This window comes from Sorex araneus, chromosome 1 (assembly GCF_027595985.1).
Source record: "Sorex araneus isolate mSorAra2 chromosome 1, mSorAra2.pri, whole genome shotgun sequence".
Taxonomy (NCBI): Eukaryota; Metazoa; Chordata; class Mammalia; order Eulipotyphla; family Soricidae; genus Sorex; species Sorex araneus.
Window position 1 is genome coordinate 171,906,873 of NC_073302.1, and position 21,018 is coordinate 171,927,890.

At 43.5% G+C, this 21,018-nt stretch overlaps 1 protein-coding gene across 1 annotated transcript in view; it reads right to left on the reverse strand.

Moving 5' to 3' along the window:
- Positions 1-896: 896 nt before the first annotated feature.
- The window catches only part of ELL2 (elongation factor for RNA polymerase II 2), an 86,372-nt gene continuing 66,250 nt past the window's right edge, over positions 897-21,018 (reverse strand). The window contains exons 6-12 of the mRNA XM_055137309.1: positions 20,024-20,148; positions 19,773-19,860; positions 16,400-16,958; positions 12,900-12,966; positions 8,555-8,726; positions 4,999-5,043; positions 897-4,864 (exon numbers count right to left, since the gene is read on the reverse strand). Of these exons, the coding sequence (XP_054993284.1) occupies positions 4,748-4,864; positions 4,999-5,043; positions 8,555-8,726; positions 12,900-12,966; positions 16,400-16,958; positions 19,773-19,860; positions 20,024-20,148 (1,173 nt within the window). The 3' untranslated portion in view covers positions 897-4,747. The remainder of the gene's footprint in view (positions 4,865-4,998; positions 5,044-8,554; positions 8,727-12,899; positions 12,967-16,399; positions 16,959-19,772; positions 19,861-20,023; positions 20,149-21,018) is intronic.

The following is a 21,018-nucleotide window of genomic DNA, read 5'->3' on the forward strand; positions in this document are numbered from 1 at the left end:
CAAAGGTCAAGGACTCGGCTAAGAGACAGCCCTTATGTCAAATTCCAACATGGGGCTCTCGGGAGCCAGTGTTTGCTTCCACGTTAGCCTTGTACTATGAGAAAGATGAGTCTAAGTGTTTCCTGCTCTTTTTCTGCCTGCACAATTTAAATAACCCTCAAATAGCCCACTGTTAAGACAGCATATTCAAAAATAGAGATACAATGACCTTTCATCAAAAAGTATTTGGGGGTGGGGGCAGTACTGTGGGTAAGGTGCTTGCCTTGCATGTATGCACCCTGGGTTTGGTCCTCAGCACCCCTTATGTCCCTGATCCCTGAGTGCAGGGTCAGAAGTAAGCCAGAGCATCATCAGGTACGGCACCAAAACCAAAAAGAAAAGGCAGTTGGTTCCCCTTCAAATAACTCACTGAAAGTAGTGCATCAGCTCTTACCCACCCTCTACCTGCTAGCCTCCTTTGGCTCAAAGGGGCTTGTTTAGCTTCTATGTGCTGTGGGGTTTCTGCAGACATTGGTTCTGGCTCCTTAGGGGCACCAGAGACAATGGCAGTATGGAGACATGGGTGCTGACACAGAGGCTGCCCGGCTGCTCTGGGGCCACCATATTTGGCTGCGTGACAGGAAAATCTCAGTTTACTCACCTATAAAATGGGGATAAAGTGGCTGTGGGGAAGAAAAATGAGACCATGGAGCCCCAAAGAGACCCTCAATGCCTGCTGATGGCAACCACTGCCTGTAATCAGATGGGGTCCAGTGGCCGGGATCCTGTGCCCCCATCCTCCCCTGCCTCCCCACTTCTGTAGAGCTATCTGGGTCCCAGGTGAACACATAACACTGGAACATCGAGAGCCCTTCTACTATGAAATGAGAGAAAGGGGGGAAAAAAAAGCACCAGAACTGCAAAGTTAACATTTTTATTGAACTGAAATTGGGGTAGAACAGGGGTTACCACAGCTTCTGAGCTCAGTAACAAGTGACAAATCCCTGTGACATTTTACTTTCAAGAGTCCTGACATGGTTTGGGTGAACAGCTAGGAAACAGTGTACGTGTATATATTTTTTCTTTTTTTTTTTTTAACACTTCCAAAATATTTTGAAATGAGCCTCACCGCCTCATTCAGTTTTCAGGTTACAAAGAACATTGATAACATCTTCTGTTGTCTTCATTTAGTAGTGTCAGTTAATATTCTTTCCCAAAAGGTTCCTTGCAAAGTGCTGGCTATAATTTCCCCCCATCCGATCCACATAAGAAAAGGATTTAGTAACAATTAGGCAAGTAATAAACTGTAAGAACTTTAAAGGTAGTAAAGGCATACACAAGCATCCGTGACTCACCACTCACCCTGCTAGAAAGACAATGATCTGGCTCAAGAGTCTTAGCTAAGCTCCAGGAGCACTGGATGCACGCGTGGAAGGGGAGAGGCAGGGAAGCAGAGTCAGAGCTGACAGTGTGTAGCGAAGCTTCACTTGGACATCTTGCTTCCGACATGCAAGCATGTAGCTGTCTTAAAAAATTAGGAGAAATACTTTAAGGGAAAAGAAGACACTTAGGAAGGGCAAAAATCAATCCGAGATGAAGGAAAATTAATACTGAATTTCTGTAAGGCAGGAAAGCAATGGTACAGACTAAATATCAACTGCTTTGTGAAAAAGCAAACATCTAATGGTGCAGATAGATGAAAGTTTACCCTTCTAAAGAATTCCAAGGGAAATAAATAAATGACAAGAGGTGAGATCCCCACATTGGAAAACAAACACATCAAGTTAAGGGTTTAAATCAGCTGCTTATTCAACCTGGAGCTAACTTAAGGGAATCAGAAAAAATCTTCAGAGTGCTTCAAATCATTTGATGAAATATTTTCTTAAAAGGACACATCTCACTATTTCATCTTGACAATACTATTTTACACTCTCAAAAACAAGACAAAAAAAAAAAAAACGAAACTAAATTATCCACAAGAGTAAATGAAACTTAAGTGGCCGTTCATTCCTGAAGCAAACATTTCAGAGAATCTAAAAATCTTCCAGGAGGAGATAAAGAATAATCATAAATATTTAAGAGACTCATGCCCATCTTCAAAAGGGATGTAGCCTTGGGTAATAGCAGATTCAGAGATCTAGAATTTCATACGTGTAACTGATGGGTAGTGTTTGCAAGGCTCTGTCCAATACACACAACAGCTAAGTTAAGGCTTTTCTAGGTAGGTGCTCATGTCCATGGGCGTGCAAGGCTGTATTCTCATATGCATCTCCATTATTACCCAATTTGTAAACAAGAAGATGCGCTGATGTATGTGGGTAGGACCTCCAAAGACTAATGGTCAACTGGAAGGCTTGCCTGTAAATAAGTTCTGAAAGAAGAGTTGGCAGTGTGCTGAGTGGGAGGGAGCCTCATATCACGTAGTGGAGACAGATAAATTGTATGTGCTGACAGAGATGGATTTAACAAGATAAGAAGAAAAAAGAGGAAAGAAAAGGCCTGTAGCTGAACTTCAGTTTGATTTTGAGATTTAGAAAATTAAAGATTTAGTACTTGCACTTGTTCTTGCATTTTAGCTGCGCTGTAAGTCACCTAGAGGATGTTCTGGAAAATGATGAGATACAGGAATAGACCCAGCGAGTCTAATCTGTGTGAAGCGATGCCCAAGCACTGTGCTTTGGAGAAACAACGCTCATAGCAAATAGCAGCGCAGAATCTTCGACAAGAAGGCCAAGACAGCCACGGAGCTCATGACCCGCAGAAAAATCCTTCGGGAGATTCTATCATGGTAAAGGTGCTACCTAATCTATCCCAAATGAAGTTTCCTTTCCGAGTGTATTTTTTTCAACTTGAAGTATGAAATCAGTGAACATTTAGCAATGATTGTACCAATTTAGAGGTAAGGAAGAGCACCAGGGATCTCAATGCTGTTAAGAAATAAAATTTCCTCGGAGGGCCAAGCTATGAAGAAATTAAATTTCCATGGTAATGTTAGAGCATGATAGTACACAGGGTCTAGTTTCCATCTTTGTACAGTTTATATACTTCTGTATACTTTTACCATTATTTTAGCTTTTCAGTCACTATTTTAGAACTCCAAATTTAAAAAGGTTCATCTATGTGCTCTTTCTGTTCTCTAGATACTCACGTTTTCTGGTTTACAGCGGTACACAATAAAGGTATTTATTTATTTTTGGATGCTGGAGACAAACATCTTTATTAAAGATACTACCAAAATTTTGGCAAACATTTCAGAACAGATTTGTAAACATAATGCTTCCCTTTTTAGTTGGCAGCACTTTGGAAAAAAACAACACGGTGAGACAACACAACTTGAATCAACATCAGCTCAAAATCTGCACAATTTTGACCACATAACTTATGTTCCCACATGATAAAACAAGTGATAGTTGAAATCAACATCAACAGATAAACTCCAGGAAATGAAAAGTTTGTGCTGTTTGATGAATCACAGTATGTTATGGTTAAATATATCCGTTCTTTTCTTACAGTCCTGGCACCCAGGATGAAAAAAAAAAAATCTTTAAATATACATTTAATGTAGGCAATAGCTTCTTTGCATATCTCTCTTCAAAAAATACTTTATAGCAGTATATAAATAGGTTAACCTACACGTTTAATTTTTATAATTTTGTCCCAAAACTATAGATCTGTTTTATTTTCAGAACATCAGTTTCACCCAACATGAATAAAGCTGACAAACTGTTGAAATGGAAATGCTTTTTGTCTTCCACAATAGAAGTAGCGATTGGACAGAAACAATTAACAACGACAACAACACAACCTACGGTAACACTCGTCAGTTGTTTAACCTGAGCGTTTGGCCTACTGAGAGTAGCAGCTTGTTTTCCTTCACGCACTCACACCCACACCGCCTCCACACACACACACAGGTCGGGGCCACAGTGTGAGCCCATTGCCAGAATCGAGTGGGAAGCAGTGTAGCTAATGGTCAACCACACTATGTACACGACTAGCAAACACCTTAAGGCAGCCATTGCAGTGGGGGTTAGCCTGCAGGGTGGGTTCACCATCCCAGATCGAGTCAGGCTGTAGAGATTCAGGCATGTGTGCCTACACACACACACACACACACACACACACGCACGCACATGCACACGCACGCACATTTCTATTTCTTAACCCTCCAAAACAATGTTTTCATTTTTTTTTTGTATTTTGTGCAAATTTCTAAATATTCTACCATTTAAGGCAAAGAGTTCGCATTAAGAAAGGTCAGAAAAAGGCTTATGTTTATCCAAAAGCATTTCACCTTGCACGTTACTGGTTTTTTTTGTTTTTGTTTTTTTTTTAAACACACATTGACTTTGAAGTGTGGACATTGGATCCCCAACATCTCAAAAAAAAAGTCACCTTTTTTTTAAACACACATTGACTTTGAAGTGTGGACATTGGATCCCCAACATCTTAAAAAAAAATCACTTTACGACACAGCTTTTAAAGAAAAAGGTGATCTGAACTCTAGACACTGGATCCCCAATATCTAAAGAGAAATGATTTCTATAGACAAACACAAGTTGGATGGGGAGGAGAGGATGGGAAGGATCAGAAAAAGCAGCTTCAAAAATACAAGGAAGCAAAGTAAAATGGAAAAAGGAAAAAGAAAGTAACTCAAGTTCACTAATACTGAAACTTTTAACAGGCAAAGTTTCACTTTTTAGAATCTTAGAGCAACTCATTTGGAATTCTAAATAAATAAGCATAGTTCATTCACATCTTCTGGGCTCTAGTGCCGAGTCTCCGCTTGCTGCTGGTCAAATTCACCTATGAGTCTCTTGATGTGAGCCAGCTTGTTATGAAGATACTCGCATCTGTATTTTTCTTCATGGTAATTGGGACTCGACTGCAGATCAAAAACGAAAAATGAAACAACAAGGAATCAGATGACACTATTTATAACACTTCCCAGTTGCAGGTTAAAAAAAAAAAAAAGCAAAAACTAAACCCCGCAAAACCACGAGAACTGAAGCCACTGACCTGCCTGATCTTCTGATATTCTTGTAAAACTTCTTCATGGACGTTCTGTAACATAAAAAGCAGAAGTCAGGGTTACTTTTATTCTGGCAATATAAACCACCAACACAAGCAATAGCGTTATGGGAAATACTGATTGCAGGAAAGTTAGCTGGTCACATCTTTAGGAAGGCAATTTGGCAGCTGCTATCAAAATAGAAACTGTCAAACAGACTCAGCTTTTAGACGTTTCTTGCGGATTTGCCATGCCTGAGGGAGATGAACAGGTTACTCACTGCAGCACTGCTGTTTGCTTCCAATGGAGGCTGTTTACCTAGCGTCAGATTTGCTCCCAGCTCCTAACCACCACTCCCCCCACCCCAACTCAGTGGTTAGTAGATTAAAACTGCATCTTCCTCCCACCCCCCACCCCTTAATGTTACAGCAAAGTTAAATGGTTTACATGGGCTAAGGATGTTATTCATGGCTAAGCATGTGCTTTACCTAGGGGTAAAACCCTAGGTTGGGTCCTGGCCCAACACTTCCCACCACAAAGTATATGAAGACCGAATGAGAGCAAAATATCCATAAATCTAAATAAAAGAGCACTATGGGGCCATTAGAAAGGCAAGAGCTGGGGGCTAGAGCAATAGCACAGCGGGTAGGGCGTTTGCCTTGCACGAGGCCAACCTGGGTTCGATTCCCAGCATCCCATATGGTCCCCCAAGCACCGCCAGGGGTAATTCCTGAGTGCATGAGCTAGGAGTAACCCCTGCGCATTGCTGGGTGTGACCCAAAAAGAAAAAAAAAAAAGAAAGGCAAGAGCTAGGTGGAGTATTTTACGTATGACATAAAAATTCTCTGAGATAGTCATGAAGTTTGCATATAAGTGGATCAGCATGGAAAGTATCATGCTAAGTGAAATGAGTCAGAAAGAGAGAGACAGACATAGAAAGATTGCACTCATCTGTGGAATACAGAATAACAGACTAGGAGTCTAACACCCAAGAATAGTAGAAATAAGTACTAGGAGGTTGACTCCATGGCTTGGAGGCTGGTCTCTCATTCTGGGCAACTCAGAGAAGGGAACACCAAGTAAAATGTGGTCAGAGGTCATGCAGGGGAGGAGTGACGCATGCTGAATGTAGACTAGAGACTGAACGCAATGGCCGCTCAACACCTTTTTTGCAAACCACAATACCTAATCAGAGAGAGAAAACGAAAGGGAATACCCTGCCATAGTGGCAGTTTGGGGTGGGGGGAGACGGGACTGGGGAGGGTGGGAGGGACGCTGGGTTTACTGGTGGTGGAGAATGGGCACTGGTGAAGGGATGGGTTCTCGAACTTTGTGTGGGGGAAACATGAGCATAAAAATGTATAAATCTGTAACTGTACCCTCACGGTGATTCACTAATTAAAAATTAAATAAAAAAAAAAGAAAGAAATAAGGTTATCATAAATCTATAAAGGCCCAAAAAAAAATTCTCTGAGATGCCTAATGTTGTTTAGTCTTTAAAAAAGCAAAGTAAACAGAGAGTGACTTATATAACTTGCTGTCATTTATTTAAAAGGGGAAAATGCAATACTACTACATTTTAATAATTCATACTTTTAAGATACACATCTCTTAATGAAATCAGACAACAGCTTAACTTATTAAAACAGGTTGTCATGTCAACTGGTGATGTCTTAGACTTAATCATGGAATATATTTAAGCTAATTTGGCTTTGTCTACATATCTCACACATACAGTTGCATGCACACAGAACACACAGAACCTTTATCTTATCCTTTATCTTATTTATTTTAATTTGTTTATTTATTATTGAATTACCATGAGATACACAGTTACAAAGCTGTTCATGATTTGGTTTCAGTCATACAATGTCCAACACCCTTCTCTTTACCAATGTACACTTTTTCCACCACCAGTGTCCCCAGAATCCCTCCTGATACTCCCTCCACCCACTCCCAGCCTGCCTCTGTGGCAAGGACTTTTCTTTCTCTCTCTTGCTCTCTTTCCTTCCTTTTGGGCATTACGATTCGCAATACAGGTGCTGAGAGGTTATCAGCACACAAACCTTTAAAGGAATATACTGGAAATCAGTGCTGAGTGTCTCCAGGAAGGGAAATTGGGTGGTTGGGGGAGACAACTAGCCCTTCCATGCCCTGTAACCCAATACACTTTGAATTTAAACGCACAACTCTATAATCACCTCATTTTCTGGAATGGAATCTTGAGACCAATTATGCAATTCTGCCCAAGGTGGCACTGGCATTGAATGGCAGAGCTGGAAATCAAACCCAGGCCATCTGGACCCTGTCCTACTCTTAGCAACTAAGCAATCTTGGCATTCTAGTTCAGGGTTTTGTTTGTTGTTTGTGGTAGTGAGGTGGCCACTACCAGGTGGTGCTTGAGGGCTACTCCTAGCAGTACTCTGGGGACCATGCAGTGATGGGGGGTTGAACCTGGGGTTCTTGAATGCAAAGCACGTGCTCTAGCCCTTTGGGCCATCTCTATGCCCCGGAATTACATTTAATTTAAACAGAAGCATGGAACACCAGTCAATTACTATGTAGAAAAAAAAAAAAAAAACAAGTCACAAGCCTCATTGACTTCCTATACTTTGAACATCAACTTTAACTGGTTCTCTTCCACAACTCTGGGCAACTCATTTAAAAGATGAAGATACACGAATAGAGGACAAAGTGACCTGATGGTCAGGTCTCTGGGCCGTCTACCCTACTGTGGGGAAACCTTCCATTTTCAACAAGGCTGGTATTAGATGGAACAAGAGTGGCGAGCTGAGAAGGTGCCTACCAGCGAGGCCATGAAGGAACAGAGCCATCTGGTCTGCAAAGAGAGAGACACGTGTATCAAGCCTCTTGCTAACAACTCAAGTCCAGGGGGCAGCCAGTGACCTTTCTCAGCTACGACAACCTCCCCGTTTAAAGCAGAAAAGCAGAAACAATGAGTGTCAATCTTTGAAACTGCTGGAATCACGACACTTTTCCTCATATATCTGACAGAGGCAATGGCCGTCCCTTTCCATTTAAGATGATCTACAGCTTCCTTATCCTATTCCTAACAGAGGTGTCAAAAATAACTTCAAATCTATACTATGAATTGCATATTTTATACATGTTATATTAAATAAAAAGTCATTTTCTTCTATTGGCAGAAATATGTTCATTGTGTTTACTTATTTTAAGATCTGTTTTAAGAATTTTTCTGATTTTACTTTTCCAGTTACCTTTTTTGTTCGTTTGGGGGCCACACCTGGCAGTACTCAGGGCTAACTCATGGCTCTGTACTCAGGGATCACTCTTGGCAGGGTTTGGGGGAACATATAGGATACTGGGGACTGAACCCTGGTTGGCTGCGTGCAAGGCAAGTGCCCTAAACATTGTGCCTATCTCTCTGCCACCCCTACCCTGCCCACCTCTCATTCCTCTTTAATGAAGTGCAGAAGCAGCAGCAGGAGCTGCAGAGTCCACTGAGACGCCCGCGGACAGCTGGGTGTGGAGACAGACAGAAGCCCACGCCAGAGGCAGTGTACTTGGAGCAGCAGCACTCACCTGATACTCTTTGGAACCGGGAGAAAGGCGCTTCCGCTGGGCATCCAGCTTGATGAATCTCCTGGCCACTGTCTCCATCCTGGCGTGCAGGGCCCGGTACTCATCGTACTCTGCGTTGAAGTCATCCTTGTAATTCTGCCTTTGTTCATAGGAGACGATAGCAATGTATTTTCTGGTAAGAAAGAAAACGGGGGGAAAGGTAAGTGAGTAAGAGTGGCAGAAAAGAAGCTGATGAAGGGCTGGGAGGTTCCCCTTGGTACTGTGGATGTTCTTGGGGTGGGATGGGCGCTGCTCTGTACCCTCCAGCAAAGACCCTGCAGGAGAGCGGCGAGGACCAGCACGAAAAGTGACTCTGTGCCAAGGAGGCAGCGTGCACACAGACGGGCTCCTGGGACGCTCTCCGACCCGATAAATCACTACCTGGTGGACGCAGGGGCTGATCCCTTTGTCACTGGGATGGGCACCAAACAGGTCCCATCTAGGGATGAGCAGGGCCTTTGTGCCGCTCATGCCCACTGCAAGCCAGGTGCCCGGCTTGTCCTTTAGCCTCTTCTGCACATTCCCGACTGACAAATGCAGAAAGTAACCTGGGGCACGTTTCTCAGGATGCCAGGGAGAAAAGGAGCAAGGGGCGAGCTCTCCAGCTCTATTCAAAGGCTTCAGTGTTACAGAAAGCCAGTGTTGGGGTTAGGACTTCCTTCTTCTCCGCCTTCCCTCCTTCCCTTTCTTTCTCCCTCCCTCCTTCCTAGGCCAGGTAACGTGTGTCTTGTACTTTATGCCTTGTGACAGTTACTGCCTCTCCCCAAGGACCTGGTGGCACTTCTAGCCTCTCTTTCGCCCCGCCCCCCAACCTTGAATCACTTTCTTTTCTCCAGGGTGCGAACCCCCGATATAGGGCTTTTTCTTTGGTTCTTAAATGGAAACAGCATTGTTTTTAATGTTAAGTGAAGTCACTATCGTTTGGCTGTGGATCGGGAGCAGGAGTCATGCCAGTCTGTCTGAGTCTCCGCTCTCGTGGTTCCCACACTGGAGCACAGGTTCTTGGAATGAACATGGATACTTCAAAGCATTTCTGGCAGGTGGCAGGAGATCCCGGTGCCCCACGGGAAACTTGGGGAAAACTTGAGTTTGATCTTCTCCAAAGTGGCAGGGGGTGGGGAGGGGAAGAGAGCTCAAAAAGTCTTTAGAGAATCTTAGCCTTAAAATGGAACAGGGCAGGTGCCTGGCGTTAGAAATGGGAGTAAAGTCATGCAGCAAACCACCTTCCTGTCCTCATTAGCATTCCGTTTCAGGCTGAGTGTGACTGTGGAGGTTTCATATCCCAAGAGACAGGATAGCTCAGAACTGGCTGTCACTCCTAGTCCTGATCCCCTCCCTCCTCGACAGTCACCCCTAACTATACTACAGGACCCCAGCAGGCAGATGGTTCCTGGAGATCAGTACACAAAGGCCAATCGCAGGCTCAATTTGTTATAGAGAATACTGATCCCATTTTCTCCACACCATAGGCCACATCTTGATTCTTTACTACTCTTTAATTTCCTTAGGGGAAAACACCACACTGGCTAATAATTCTGCTGCTAGTATAGAAGATTAGTTACACAGACATTTTGTTATTTTTTTTGGAAGGGGGGGTAGGGGGACACACCCAGTAGTGCTAAGTGCTTATTCCTGGCTTTCTTTTCAGGATCACTCCTGGTGGGCTCATGGGGTCCGAGGGAGAGAACCAGTTTGGCATGTTTGGCGTGTGCAAGACAAGTGTCTGACCTGCTATACTATCGCTCGGGCCCCTACCCTGGCATTTTAATTAAAGGGGCATTTCTCTATTTGAAACAAAAAATCTGGACACACAAAAGAACCTCAGAACCGAGCAGCTCACTGCAGAGATGCCTCTGGACTTGAAGCCAGGCCGACTTCACCGGGCTGCCTCGGATGGGAGCAGGTGTCGTTCCTCCACCTGCCCCCTAAGAATCCTGGCGGCCTCCAACTTCCAGAACCCCATGAGAAGTACAGGTATGTAGGTTCAGTGACAGCAAACTCCAGGTCTCAAGGGATAGGGGATGGGCTATCCCTTTCTTATCCTCTTGTCCTCCAGGGACTCTGGAGGTCATGCTCACAAACTGCCTCCGGCTGCTAGTTAAGCTCCTTAATGGCCATGGACCAGAGACACACAAAAGAACGTTGGAACCGAGCAGCTCACTGCTGAGATTTCTCCAGACCCTAATTATTTAAAATTTTAGAATTGCAGCCCCACTCAGCTGCTCTCGCGGCCATGTGACATCTTATGTTATTCATAACAAGCAATACAGGAGAGGATGGGGGAGACTATCTGCCAAAGAGGCAGGGGGAGGGGTGGGACAGGGGGTATTGGGGACATTAGCGGTGGAAGATGTGCATTGGTGGAGGGATGGGTGTTCAGTCTCTATATCACTGAAACTCAAACAGGAAAGCTTTATAACTGTCTTTGTGATTCAATAAAAAAATTTAAAAAAATTTTTTTCTGGTCCTATAGTTGGTTCCTCATGCAGTTATGGAATAAAATTTTAAAGTCTGGATAATTCACAACCACAAACAGCATGAGTATTGTTATATAAAAATTAGGTGAAGTATGAATTATTCAGATGCTGATGATTAAGGTGTTGTAGAGTATCTTGTTTTTCATCTGGAGGCAGGAAACAAAGTTTAAGTTCTGCATTTTCAGAAGGTGAGTTTTCTGTTTGTTGTTTCTCACCACTGTTTAGGAAACAGCTATACTTATACTTCATTTTTTGTAAAAATAAATTGCTTTTACTTAAACTAATCACTATGTACTTTTGTGTTTTTTTTTTTAAGGTAGAAAAACAAAAACAAAGAAAATATAAAGTGTACCCATAGAAGTTCACCAAGGGTGAATCAACACTTAGATCAGTTAAGTTGTCAAAAAGCTTTGAAACAGAGAATCAGCTGATTAAGCAGACAGAAGCTGGCACTGCCCGAATGCCTGGGGAGAGGTGGGGAGGGCAGGATCCTGTCCTGCATTTGAGTCACAGCTCTGTCACTGAATGAGGATGTCACAGTCGGCCTGGAGGGTCAGTTCCAAGAACTGCTTCAGCAAAGGGGTTTTCTGCTGGTGGGTGGCCCCTTTCTCAGGGGGATGCAGGTGCCCTCTAACCTCCGCCCTTCCATTCCTGGGGAGAGCAGCTGGCTTTGTGAAGCCTTCTCAGGTGCCAGAGCCCAGCAGTTTTGCACGCCCTTGAGTTATGGGGAGGGAGGGTAACCAGGCCACAGTCAGTACAGCTGCCACGCTTCCACTCTGCCAAAGGAACACATGTTTAGGACACTATGTTCTCTACTCGGGAAGGGACCGCTCTCAGGGACATGGACGCCTCAACAGTCTGGTTGAACTTCGGTTGAACATTGGTGCTGCCAAGAAGGGACAGAGGTTCACACGGCCTGCCTCCACTTCCCTCCTGCATTCACCCTGTCTCCTGGTATCTGCTCAAGTCTGAAGTCAGACCTGTCTGCTCTTTCACTCTCCATTTTTCTAGGCACTTACAACTTAATTATTTTCTTCTTATGGAAGCCCTTGAGTCTGTAAAAAAGCTAGAATTATGTGTCCACGTTATAATTTTTGTGATCACCAGTTACAAAAATGTCCCCAGCTCAGCATTTAGCAGTTCATTGCCCTAACAAGAAAACCATTGCAACTGGTTCTACCAAGGTTAGAAGATCAAATTTCACCATGCTTTCCTCTTGAAAGTTCACTGGCTTCGTTACAGATAAAGCAATCTATTGCTATTGGGTATTGACTGCAGAGGCCGAAGCTCTGCTATACACTGTCTTCTTTTTTTTTTTTTTTTTTTTTTTGCTTTTTGGGTCACACCTGGCGATGCACAGGGGCCACTCCTGGCTCTGCACTCAGGAATTACCCCTGGCAGCGCTCAGGGGACCATATGGGATGCTGGGATTCGAACCCGGGTTGGCCGCGTGCAAGGCAAACGCCCTACCCGCTGTGCTATCACTCCAGCCCCTATACACTGTCTTCTTAAGGAGGCCCCAGAGAAGGGCACTGAAGTCAGATCCTTGAAGTCTTCCCGCATCAAGCCAAGCCTGGGAAAAAGGACAGGCTTCTCTATACTTAGAGGCCAAGGAGCAGAACCCAGAGAGCAGGCTGCCGCTAGCTCTGGCAGACGCTGGTGGGCGTGGGACCAGCAGGCTTAATGGCAGCCTTTCAATTGCAGGGGTGGCTAGAGGGCGCTATTTTGGGAACTTCTTAGTTTTCTGATTTGCAAATGATGGGAAAAGAATCTGCAGCCGCTCTAAAACTCAACGAGACCCTCTCCCACTGGGAGACATGGAAACTTACATCAAGTAATCTGGGAGTTCAATGGTGGAAGAAGCTTCTGTGGAGGCAGTGAGATCCTCTTTAACTCCTACAAGGGAAAACAAAAATCCAGCATTCACCAAACAGTCTGGTTCTAAAATGCCCGATTCTAAAATAGATCAAAAACAGCTGGAACACTTGTCCTCAGATGCTATTCTTCTATCTCAGCAAGCAACAGTGAGTAAAGAATGCAATTGAGCACAGACAATAGGGGCCAGTGACCAGCGCCAGCAAAATCCAAGCCGGCCACTGAAAGCGCACGCAGTGGCAGTGTCTGCACCAGAAAGGAATTCCATCTCAACGCGAGGTCACTCTTCTATTCTTTCCATGGTCATGGCATCTGCCCAGTCATTCAGAGACTGTGGTGGCAGATGTCGCCAGACAATGGGAGATACAAATTTTACACCAACATCACTTTTCATGGGATTCTAACAAGCAGAAGAGACATCAAGTCAGGTAGCAGATTGCTTCCGTCACTAGTTTTCCTGTTGTCATTTTTGTCCTCAGGCAGTGGGACTGGGAACTCTTTCCCATCAGTTTAAAGCAGTTTCAAATAAGTTATCCCTAAATGTCCACTTATACGCCTCTAATTTCTAGCCCTCAGGATACTATGCACATTGATTTCTAAAAGGACAAAATATATAAACTGCCACTCACGCAGGAATACACTGTGAAAGTGGAAAAATCCTTCCAAAGTCCAATTTTTGGAATATAATATTTCCAGAGAAGATAGGTCAATTTAGACTTTGCACTGGGGTGATTTAAAAAAAAAATCACTTAACACAGACTTAAGCTAATAACTGAAACTTTGATTCTGCCTACTGGCAAAATATAAATGGCTGAAGCTGAAACCACAGCGAATCTTGGATCATTTCTCGGTTTAATGGTTTAAAAGGCAAAGTTTACTGAACAAAATCATGCAGACAATGCGGCCTGATTGTTCATGGACACGTGTGTGTGTGTGTGTGTGTGTGTGTGTGTGTGTGTGTGTGTATGTATGTGTATACACACATTTATTTGAATGTGCCAGAAATGATAGCACAGTGGGTAGGGTGTTTGCCTTGCACCTGGCTGACCCGGGTTTGATTCCTCTGTTCCTCTTGGAGAGCCCGGCAAGCTACCTAGAGTATTCCACCCGCACAGCAGAGCCTGGCAAGCTACCTGTGGCATATCTGATATGCCAAAAACATTAACAACAAGTCTCACAATGGAGACCTTACTGGTGCCCGCTTGAGCAAATCGATTAACAACTGGATGACAGTGCTACAGTGTGACAGTGCTACCAAAGCTTATGTATTGAAGAAAAAAGGAACTAGTTTTATCTCCTGGTTTAGCCTTTGCCATAAAGTTCCCACTGTTGCAGGGAATGACTCTGAACCTCTGTCCTGTCATAATCCTAATTGATTCTGAGAGCTACTGCACCCTCTGTGGAGAACTCAGACACTAAGTCTGCTAATGGCTGGTCTGCCTCCATCAGGACCACCTCCGATTCAGGACGGCCACCTGCAGCTGGGAAGTATTGCAAACACATCCAGGAAACTGGTTTACAAGCTCTCAGAGTGGGGTTTCACCACCTCAAAGAAGAGGGTAGACCCACACCTTTGGGCCACTGTGCTGATCCGAATATCCTAAGACATATGTTTTGACACTGATAGACTCAATCCAGGTCAATAAGTGCATTTACAACATACTGCATTATAATCAAAGCTTCTACCATATAGTAAAATGGTTCATTAAACCTAAGTATCACAGACTTTCAGTGTTATAGCCTGTGACAAATTGAGCCATTTTAAATGGAGTCGAGGTAAGGCACATCAGAAGTGTGTTTTTATATGGACTAGACTACATTGCCAACATTCCAAGAAGTCAGCAAAGAAGGGTAACTTCCTGTCTGAAGAGCTGATGAAAGTGAACTTTGCCAACTTTTACTTGGTGGCACCTGCCCCCCACCAGATCTTTTTTGACTCTGTGACTCCTTTACCTGACCATAGCCTCACTCATGACCTCATCTGTTACCTCAGCTATGATCTCATGATCCATTACTGCATCCTTAATTTTCCCTTCATAAAAATGTCATATTTTTTAATAGGTTGTGTTTTAGGTTCTACCTACATCTGTGTGCTCTGAACTGCAATTCTTGGCTAGTCTAAATAAGTGCATTTTTGTCTTCCTGCTAGTCTTTTCATTCTCATATTGAAGGTTAACAAGAGAAGACCCACAAAGACTGCACTACTTAAACTAGTGGTTATCAGTCTCTGGTCCTCAGCCAGGTGCAACCTGATGCGGGTCTGCAGGCTAAAAGGGCTGGAAACCACTGCTTTAAACGCCATTCATTAAAGTAACTTTTCTAAAGCTGTGTTTTCCAAGGGAATTTTGCCTCCGTTATTCTGGGTTTTAAATAGACAGCAATATTAAATTGATGGACTTCTGTTGGCTGGCATGCAAGGCAGCAAGTTTTGGAGTTTTTAAAAATAAGAAAAATCTAATTTATTGTTGGCTTTTAAAGGCCACTACACCTCCGGGTAAGCAGTCTTCCTATTGATTAGCTTTTCCTTAGAGGTAAAATGTTAGCGTAAGCATTTTAGAATTGCTGGATATTCGGCTTTTATTTAATTATTTGTTTCTGGGATCCATATCCAGCAGTGCTTAGGGGTTACTCCTGGCTCTGCACGGAGGAATTACACTTCCTGGTGCTCAGGGGAACGTATAGGATGCTGGGGATGGACCTGGCTTGGTGGTGTGCAAGGCAAACACCCTACCTGCTGTACTATTGCTCTAGCCCGTGGCACTTGGCTTGTAAAGCTGCCAAAGTCTGAACAGTTTAATTTTACTAATATGAACTGGTACTAACTGACTAAAACAAAGTTCTCAAAATTCAGGAGGAAAAAGTCTTAAGAGAGAGCAAACTAATATGATATCTATAGTACTGCTAAAGCCAAGCTGCTTCCACTCTGATGGAAGATAATGCCATGGCCTTGCTGATGTAATTTCACCTTGCCTGTTTTATTAAAAAATGGCATTTCTCCTGTGCTAATATCAATTAAAGCAAAGGTGACCCCGTTTTCTTTGGCAAAGAAGGAAATGATGCTTTTTATTGCTGTGTGCCAGGTTCAATCAGCTTGAGAGTCACCAACCACAAGCCGTTCTTTTGTCATCACTTCAACTGATTTTGAGAGTAGAAGCTGGGCTCCACTTGGGAAAAGAGTCACAAGCTTACCTCTGGGGGGGATGGGTCACCCTAAAAGAATAGCAGCTCATTAATGAGCAGGTGCTAAGCCCAAGGGTTGGCTGAAAAAGGACTACTTCAAAATGCAAGGGGAAGAAACCTGCTCCAGAGCACAGTTCTGACATACTGACTACCTGGGGGTCAAAGGACAGAAAAAAATAAAAAGATGCCAGGAATCCTAAAAGCATGCCCGCTGACCCCAAACCCCCTTCCCGCTCGCTCAGGAAGTCTGTGGGCTTGAACCGGGCTCAGATACCTTCACTGGAGTCTGGACTGGCATTGCTGAACTTGGCAACTTCTTCTTCTCTTTCGGGGTCCTCTTCTGTTTCCTCCATCATCTCAATGTCGTGCTTTTTGATTTGGTCCTTTTCCTTGTGTTTTTTAGACTTCTTTTTGGACTTTTTGTGAGACGACGAATGGTTTTCTTCCATAGGCTTTGGACACTTGAGGAGATCCGAGCTGGGGGCTGAGGTGTCCAGAGAAGTCCTAGAGGTATATTTGTCTTGCTGGTCCTCATAGATGCTACCATTTTGACTGAAACTGTCAACGGGCAGGTCTTGAGTCCCCCGGCCTTCTGGAGTGCTGGGGGAGTTGGAGTTAGAGTCGACAGTCTGAGGAGGGTTGGAGACGGGCAGGTGGGTGCAAGGCAGCGGCGGGGGGCTGGGGATAGCAGCGGCTACTGGGGGTGGCGGCAGACCCGCACCCAGCTTCTCACTGGTAGGATTCAGAGTTGGTGGCACTCTATTTGTCAGGTGAGATATCCGAGCTTTTTTACTCATCAAAGGATCGATGAAATCTGAATCTACCGGCCGTTTCTGGAGCAGGAAGGGGGAGAGGGTGGGGGCAGAGAAACAAAAATCAAGCCAGTGTCACCAAACTTTAGCATATGCTTGACCGTGACCACATGAACAATGGTGTCACTGAGACTTCAATCTCCCTTCTGGTTTGTCTTCCTTCCCCTCTAAGTTTAAGCAAAAACAAATGTGCCACAAACAGTCACACGGAAATCAATTTTCTCATGTAGAAAGAGAATCTGGCAAAACATACTTTTTTTTTTTTTAAAGAAAAAAGATGATTTTATGCTTTCTGATCATTCAGTCTCACCCCAAATTCGTGGAAAGATGATTATGCCAGTTTCTATGGCTCCCACCACTTGGAAGAAGTGTCATAGTGTCATAGTGGGTTCTCCTCCCCCTGTTGGCACAGCTGGCCGGGCGGGACGGGCTGAGAGGAGAATGTGGATTGCTACACTTCACTCTGTAAACACTAACAGGAGTGGGGAAAGGACAAGAAGCATGTGTTCATTTAATGCTCCAGATACGAGTATTGCACTGTCAACTGTTTTGGCCCTTGTCTTCAGAAGGAAGAGCAGTGTCCTCGGAGAGATTTCTCTAAGTCCTACAATCACTGCTGAAATGTGATCTAGTACATCCCCTGAATTACTGGACTAAAAAGTAAGTGTTTATGATTGGTCCATAGATGCATAGAAATGATGTAGAATTAGTTTCAAAAACTTAAAAAATGTATTTTCATTTTCCATGTATTTTCCAATATTAATGGGCTAATATTATCCCAGTCTGGCAACAATTACAGTATTTAAATGAAAAAGAAAACCCTCAGCTGAGAAGCACAGAATGCATGTATATGGCAATGTCATAATTGTGACTTATAATTTTTCCTGGAAGTCAGAGTTAACCATCCCATGAACTTATTCTGTTTTCAGTTCAGTAGCTAGTATACAATTAGATCTGAGGGTTAGAGGTGCTGGCATTAAAAGCCAGGTGCCTGCTATGTGTGTGCAAGGGCCAGGGCAGAACTACTTATATGTTGCTGCTGCTGCTTCCCCGAAGACAGGGAGAGATGGCTGAGAGATCTCCAAAATTTTCAGACACGCGCACAGCCTTTAGCCCAGGGCATGCTGACTTCTCTCTGTGTGTCTGTCCATCTCTCTAAGCCTTGGGAAGCAGGTCCAGAGAAAACACACTTCCTATTCTTAACAGGGTTGTAAAAATGATGTACAATTAATGTAGTGCTAAGGTGGAAAAATCTGCTGCACTGTAAGTCCTAGAGACCCTGGAAATTTAGAATTGAAACCTGGCCGTGTCCTAGAAGAACCATGTGACCTAGAACGATAATACTACTCAGGGTCGTTCTGCCTTTCCCCAGGAGGGGCTGAATCTCTAGCGGAGGCTCCAAACTGCAATGGAAATTGATTGGAGTAGTCTGGTTGGAGTCTAATTGAAAGCACTTTCAGGAAACATGTGAGAATGGAAGGATTTGCTTATCTGCTTATTATAAAAATGTTTTCCTCAAGAATTTATCTGTGCAGAATATGTTCGGATAAACCTAATTATCTTCTCACCTCACACGAGTCAGATAGGCACACATGAAAAACTGAACAGAAAAAAAAATCAGCGCTGTTGAGAAATTGGGGAAAAGAGCCCTATTCACAGCTGGTGAGAATGTCAACTGTTCTGGCCTCTCAGGAAAGTCTGGATACTCTCCCCCAGACTAAGACTGGATCTTCAACAAGAGACAGCAATTCTAGTTTTCTGCTTCTAGCCCAAGGACCCAAAACACTATTTTGAAAAGACATCTGTACCCCTATATTCGTTGCAGCAGTTTTCACAATAGCTAAGTTCTGGGAACAACCCAAGTGCCCAAGAACAGATGACTGGATAAATCAACTATGGCACATTTATACAACAGACAATTACTCAGCTATACAACAAGATGAAACCATGCAATTTGCTGTCACATGGATGGAACTAGAAGGTAAAAAGGCTGAGTGAAGTCATCCAGAAGAAAAGGGACAGACACGGAATAATCTCTTTCATGTATGGGATAATGAGAAACACAGTAAAGGGAACAATAAATGACGCAGGTAACAGAACTGGAGTCTTGGTCCCAGAACTGAGCTTATCTGGGGGCAGGGTTGGAGTGTGCGTGTGCGTGTGCGTGTGTGTGGCGGGGGTAGGGGGTGGAGAGGTGGGGGAGGGTCCTGTGGCATTGGTTTAGGGAAGGGACAGACTGGTAATGGGTGTGGTATTGGAACAATATATGCATGAATTTATCATTCACAGTACTGTAAATCATGATTCATCATAAAAACAGGAGAAAATAATAACAAACACCTCCAATAGTGAAATAAAGTATCCAGTCCTGAGACTTATTTTTAAAAAAAAGTAGATAATCCTCTAACAAAATTTAAAATTTGTTTTGGCTTTTGGGCCACACCTGGTAGTGTTCAAGCCTTATTCCTGGCTCTGTGCTCAGGGATCACTCCTGGCCATGCTGAGGGGAATTATATGGGGTGCCAGGGATTGAACCCAGATTAACTGTGTGCAAGAAAAGTGCACAATTTACTGTACTGTCACCCTAGTCCCTCATAATAAACGTCAAAGATGGAAAGGTAAGCAGACACTTGATAAGCAGTGTTCTGTGGTGGGAAAGATTCTGGGCTGGAAGCAGAGACTGAATTCTCCATCAATCTTGGCCATGAACTAGTTTTGTGGCTTGAGGCAGGCAAGCTCTACACAAGCCTTTCCCTGGCCACAGATCAGAGGGCCTGACCTAGAAGCCCCGGGACAGCTATTTCCGGCCTATGACTAGACAATTTCATGAAATACCTGAGGAGAAGATGCAGCGTCTCGACTGGAACATACAGGAGACTCTGAGCGGCTGGTACTGGCAGCATTCTGAGATGGATTTAATTTTCTGTAAATGACATATGGGTTCCAGTTATGGACAGCTTTTTTCAGTGCTCATGATGGAATGCTGACCCATGCTTCCTTTTTGAGTCTTAGTACCAAAAGAACAATGAGTGCAACAATGATCTTGCATCATTTTTGAAGGGGGAACAAGGGCGCAGAGAACTTACCTAGAGAGAGCTGACTCTAATGCACGTCTGTCCAGTTCACTGTATCCTGGCCAGTCCCTCTGAAGCTCTTTGAACACATAGTCCTTTAACGTATAGGAGAGGTCCTTAGGGTTCAGATTGGCTACCTAGTACACAGAGTGAAAACAGAGGATTAGATTGCCCCCTCTGCTCTTTCTGAGTCTGTAACAGGTAGCTTCTGATTTGGATTTCCAGTGAAAAACACCAACAGGCCCAAGGATCTGCTATCAGAGCTCAACAATTGCTACTGGGCTGCATTGGAGGAGTCAGATTTTCGTATGCGTGGTGAAGCAGCCTGCCCCTAATGGCTACTGCATGTGTGTCAGATTTTCTAATCAAGTATTAAGCCAAGTAGGGGAAAAAAGGGATAGAAATTCCGTTTTTCTTTCTTTTAAATGTATATATTTTTTAATAGTCAAAGAGACCTCAGTTATGTGAATACTTTTACTGTTTATTTCTGGTCATTAGCTCCATTGCTTTGAAATCAGAATAAAAATCCTTAATCACTTATGTTAAGAAAAACCCAAATAATGCCCAAATATGGCACTTTCCTTTTGGTCATCAACAGAAATGATCTCCACACTGAGTATCAATTCAGATAACTGTACCTGCCATTTTCTCAGATAGCTAAGTTTGTTCCTCGTACCTGCCATTTCTCCTGAAAAGACACTTACTCAAAGCCTTTATAGCTCCCCCAAATCAGTAAATTAGAACATAAACCAAAATAACCCTCAAATAACTATTATTAGACAGTTTATTTCCAAATATAATCTTATCCTTTAATTATAATATCTACCATCCAGACCTAGATTACATGCCAACACAAAATGTATAGATTTCAGAGCAATTTCTAAAGCCTGTAGGTAGATATTCCTTGTGTTATTTCCTACCAAGAGTATTTTTAAAGGTAAAAGTCTATTGATTTTAAAAATACTATTACACATAGTACGGTAGTGTAATAGATAAATTGCATATTA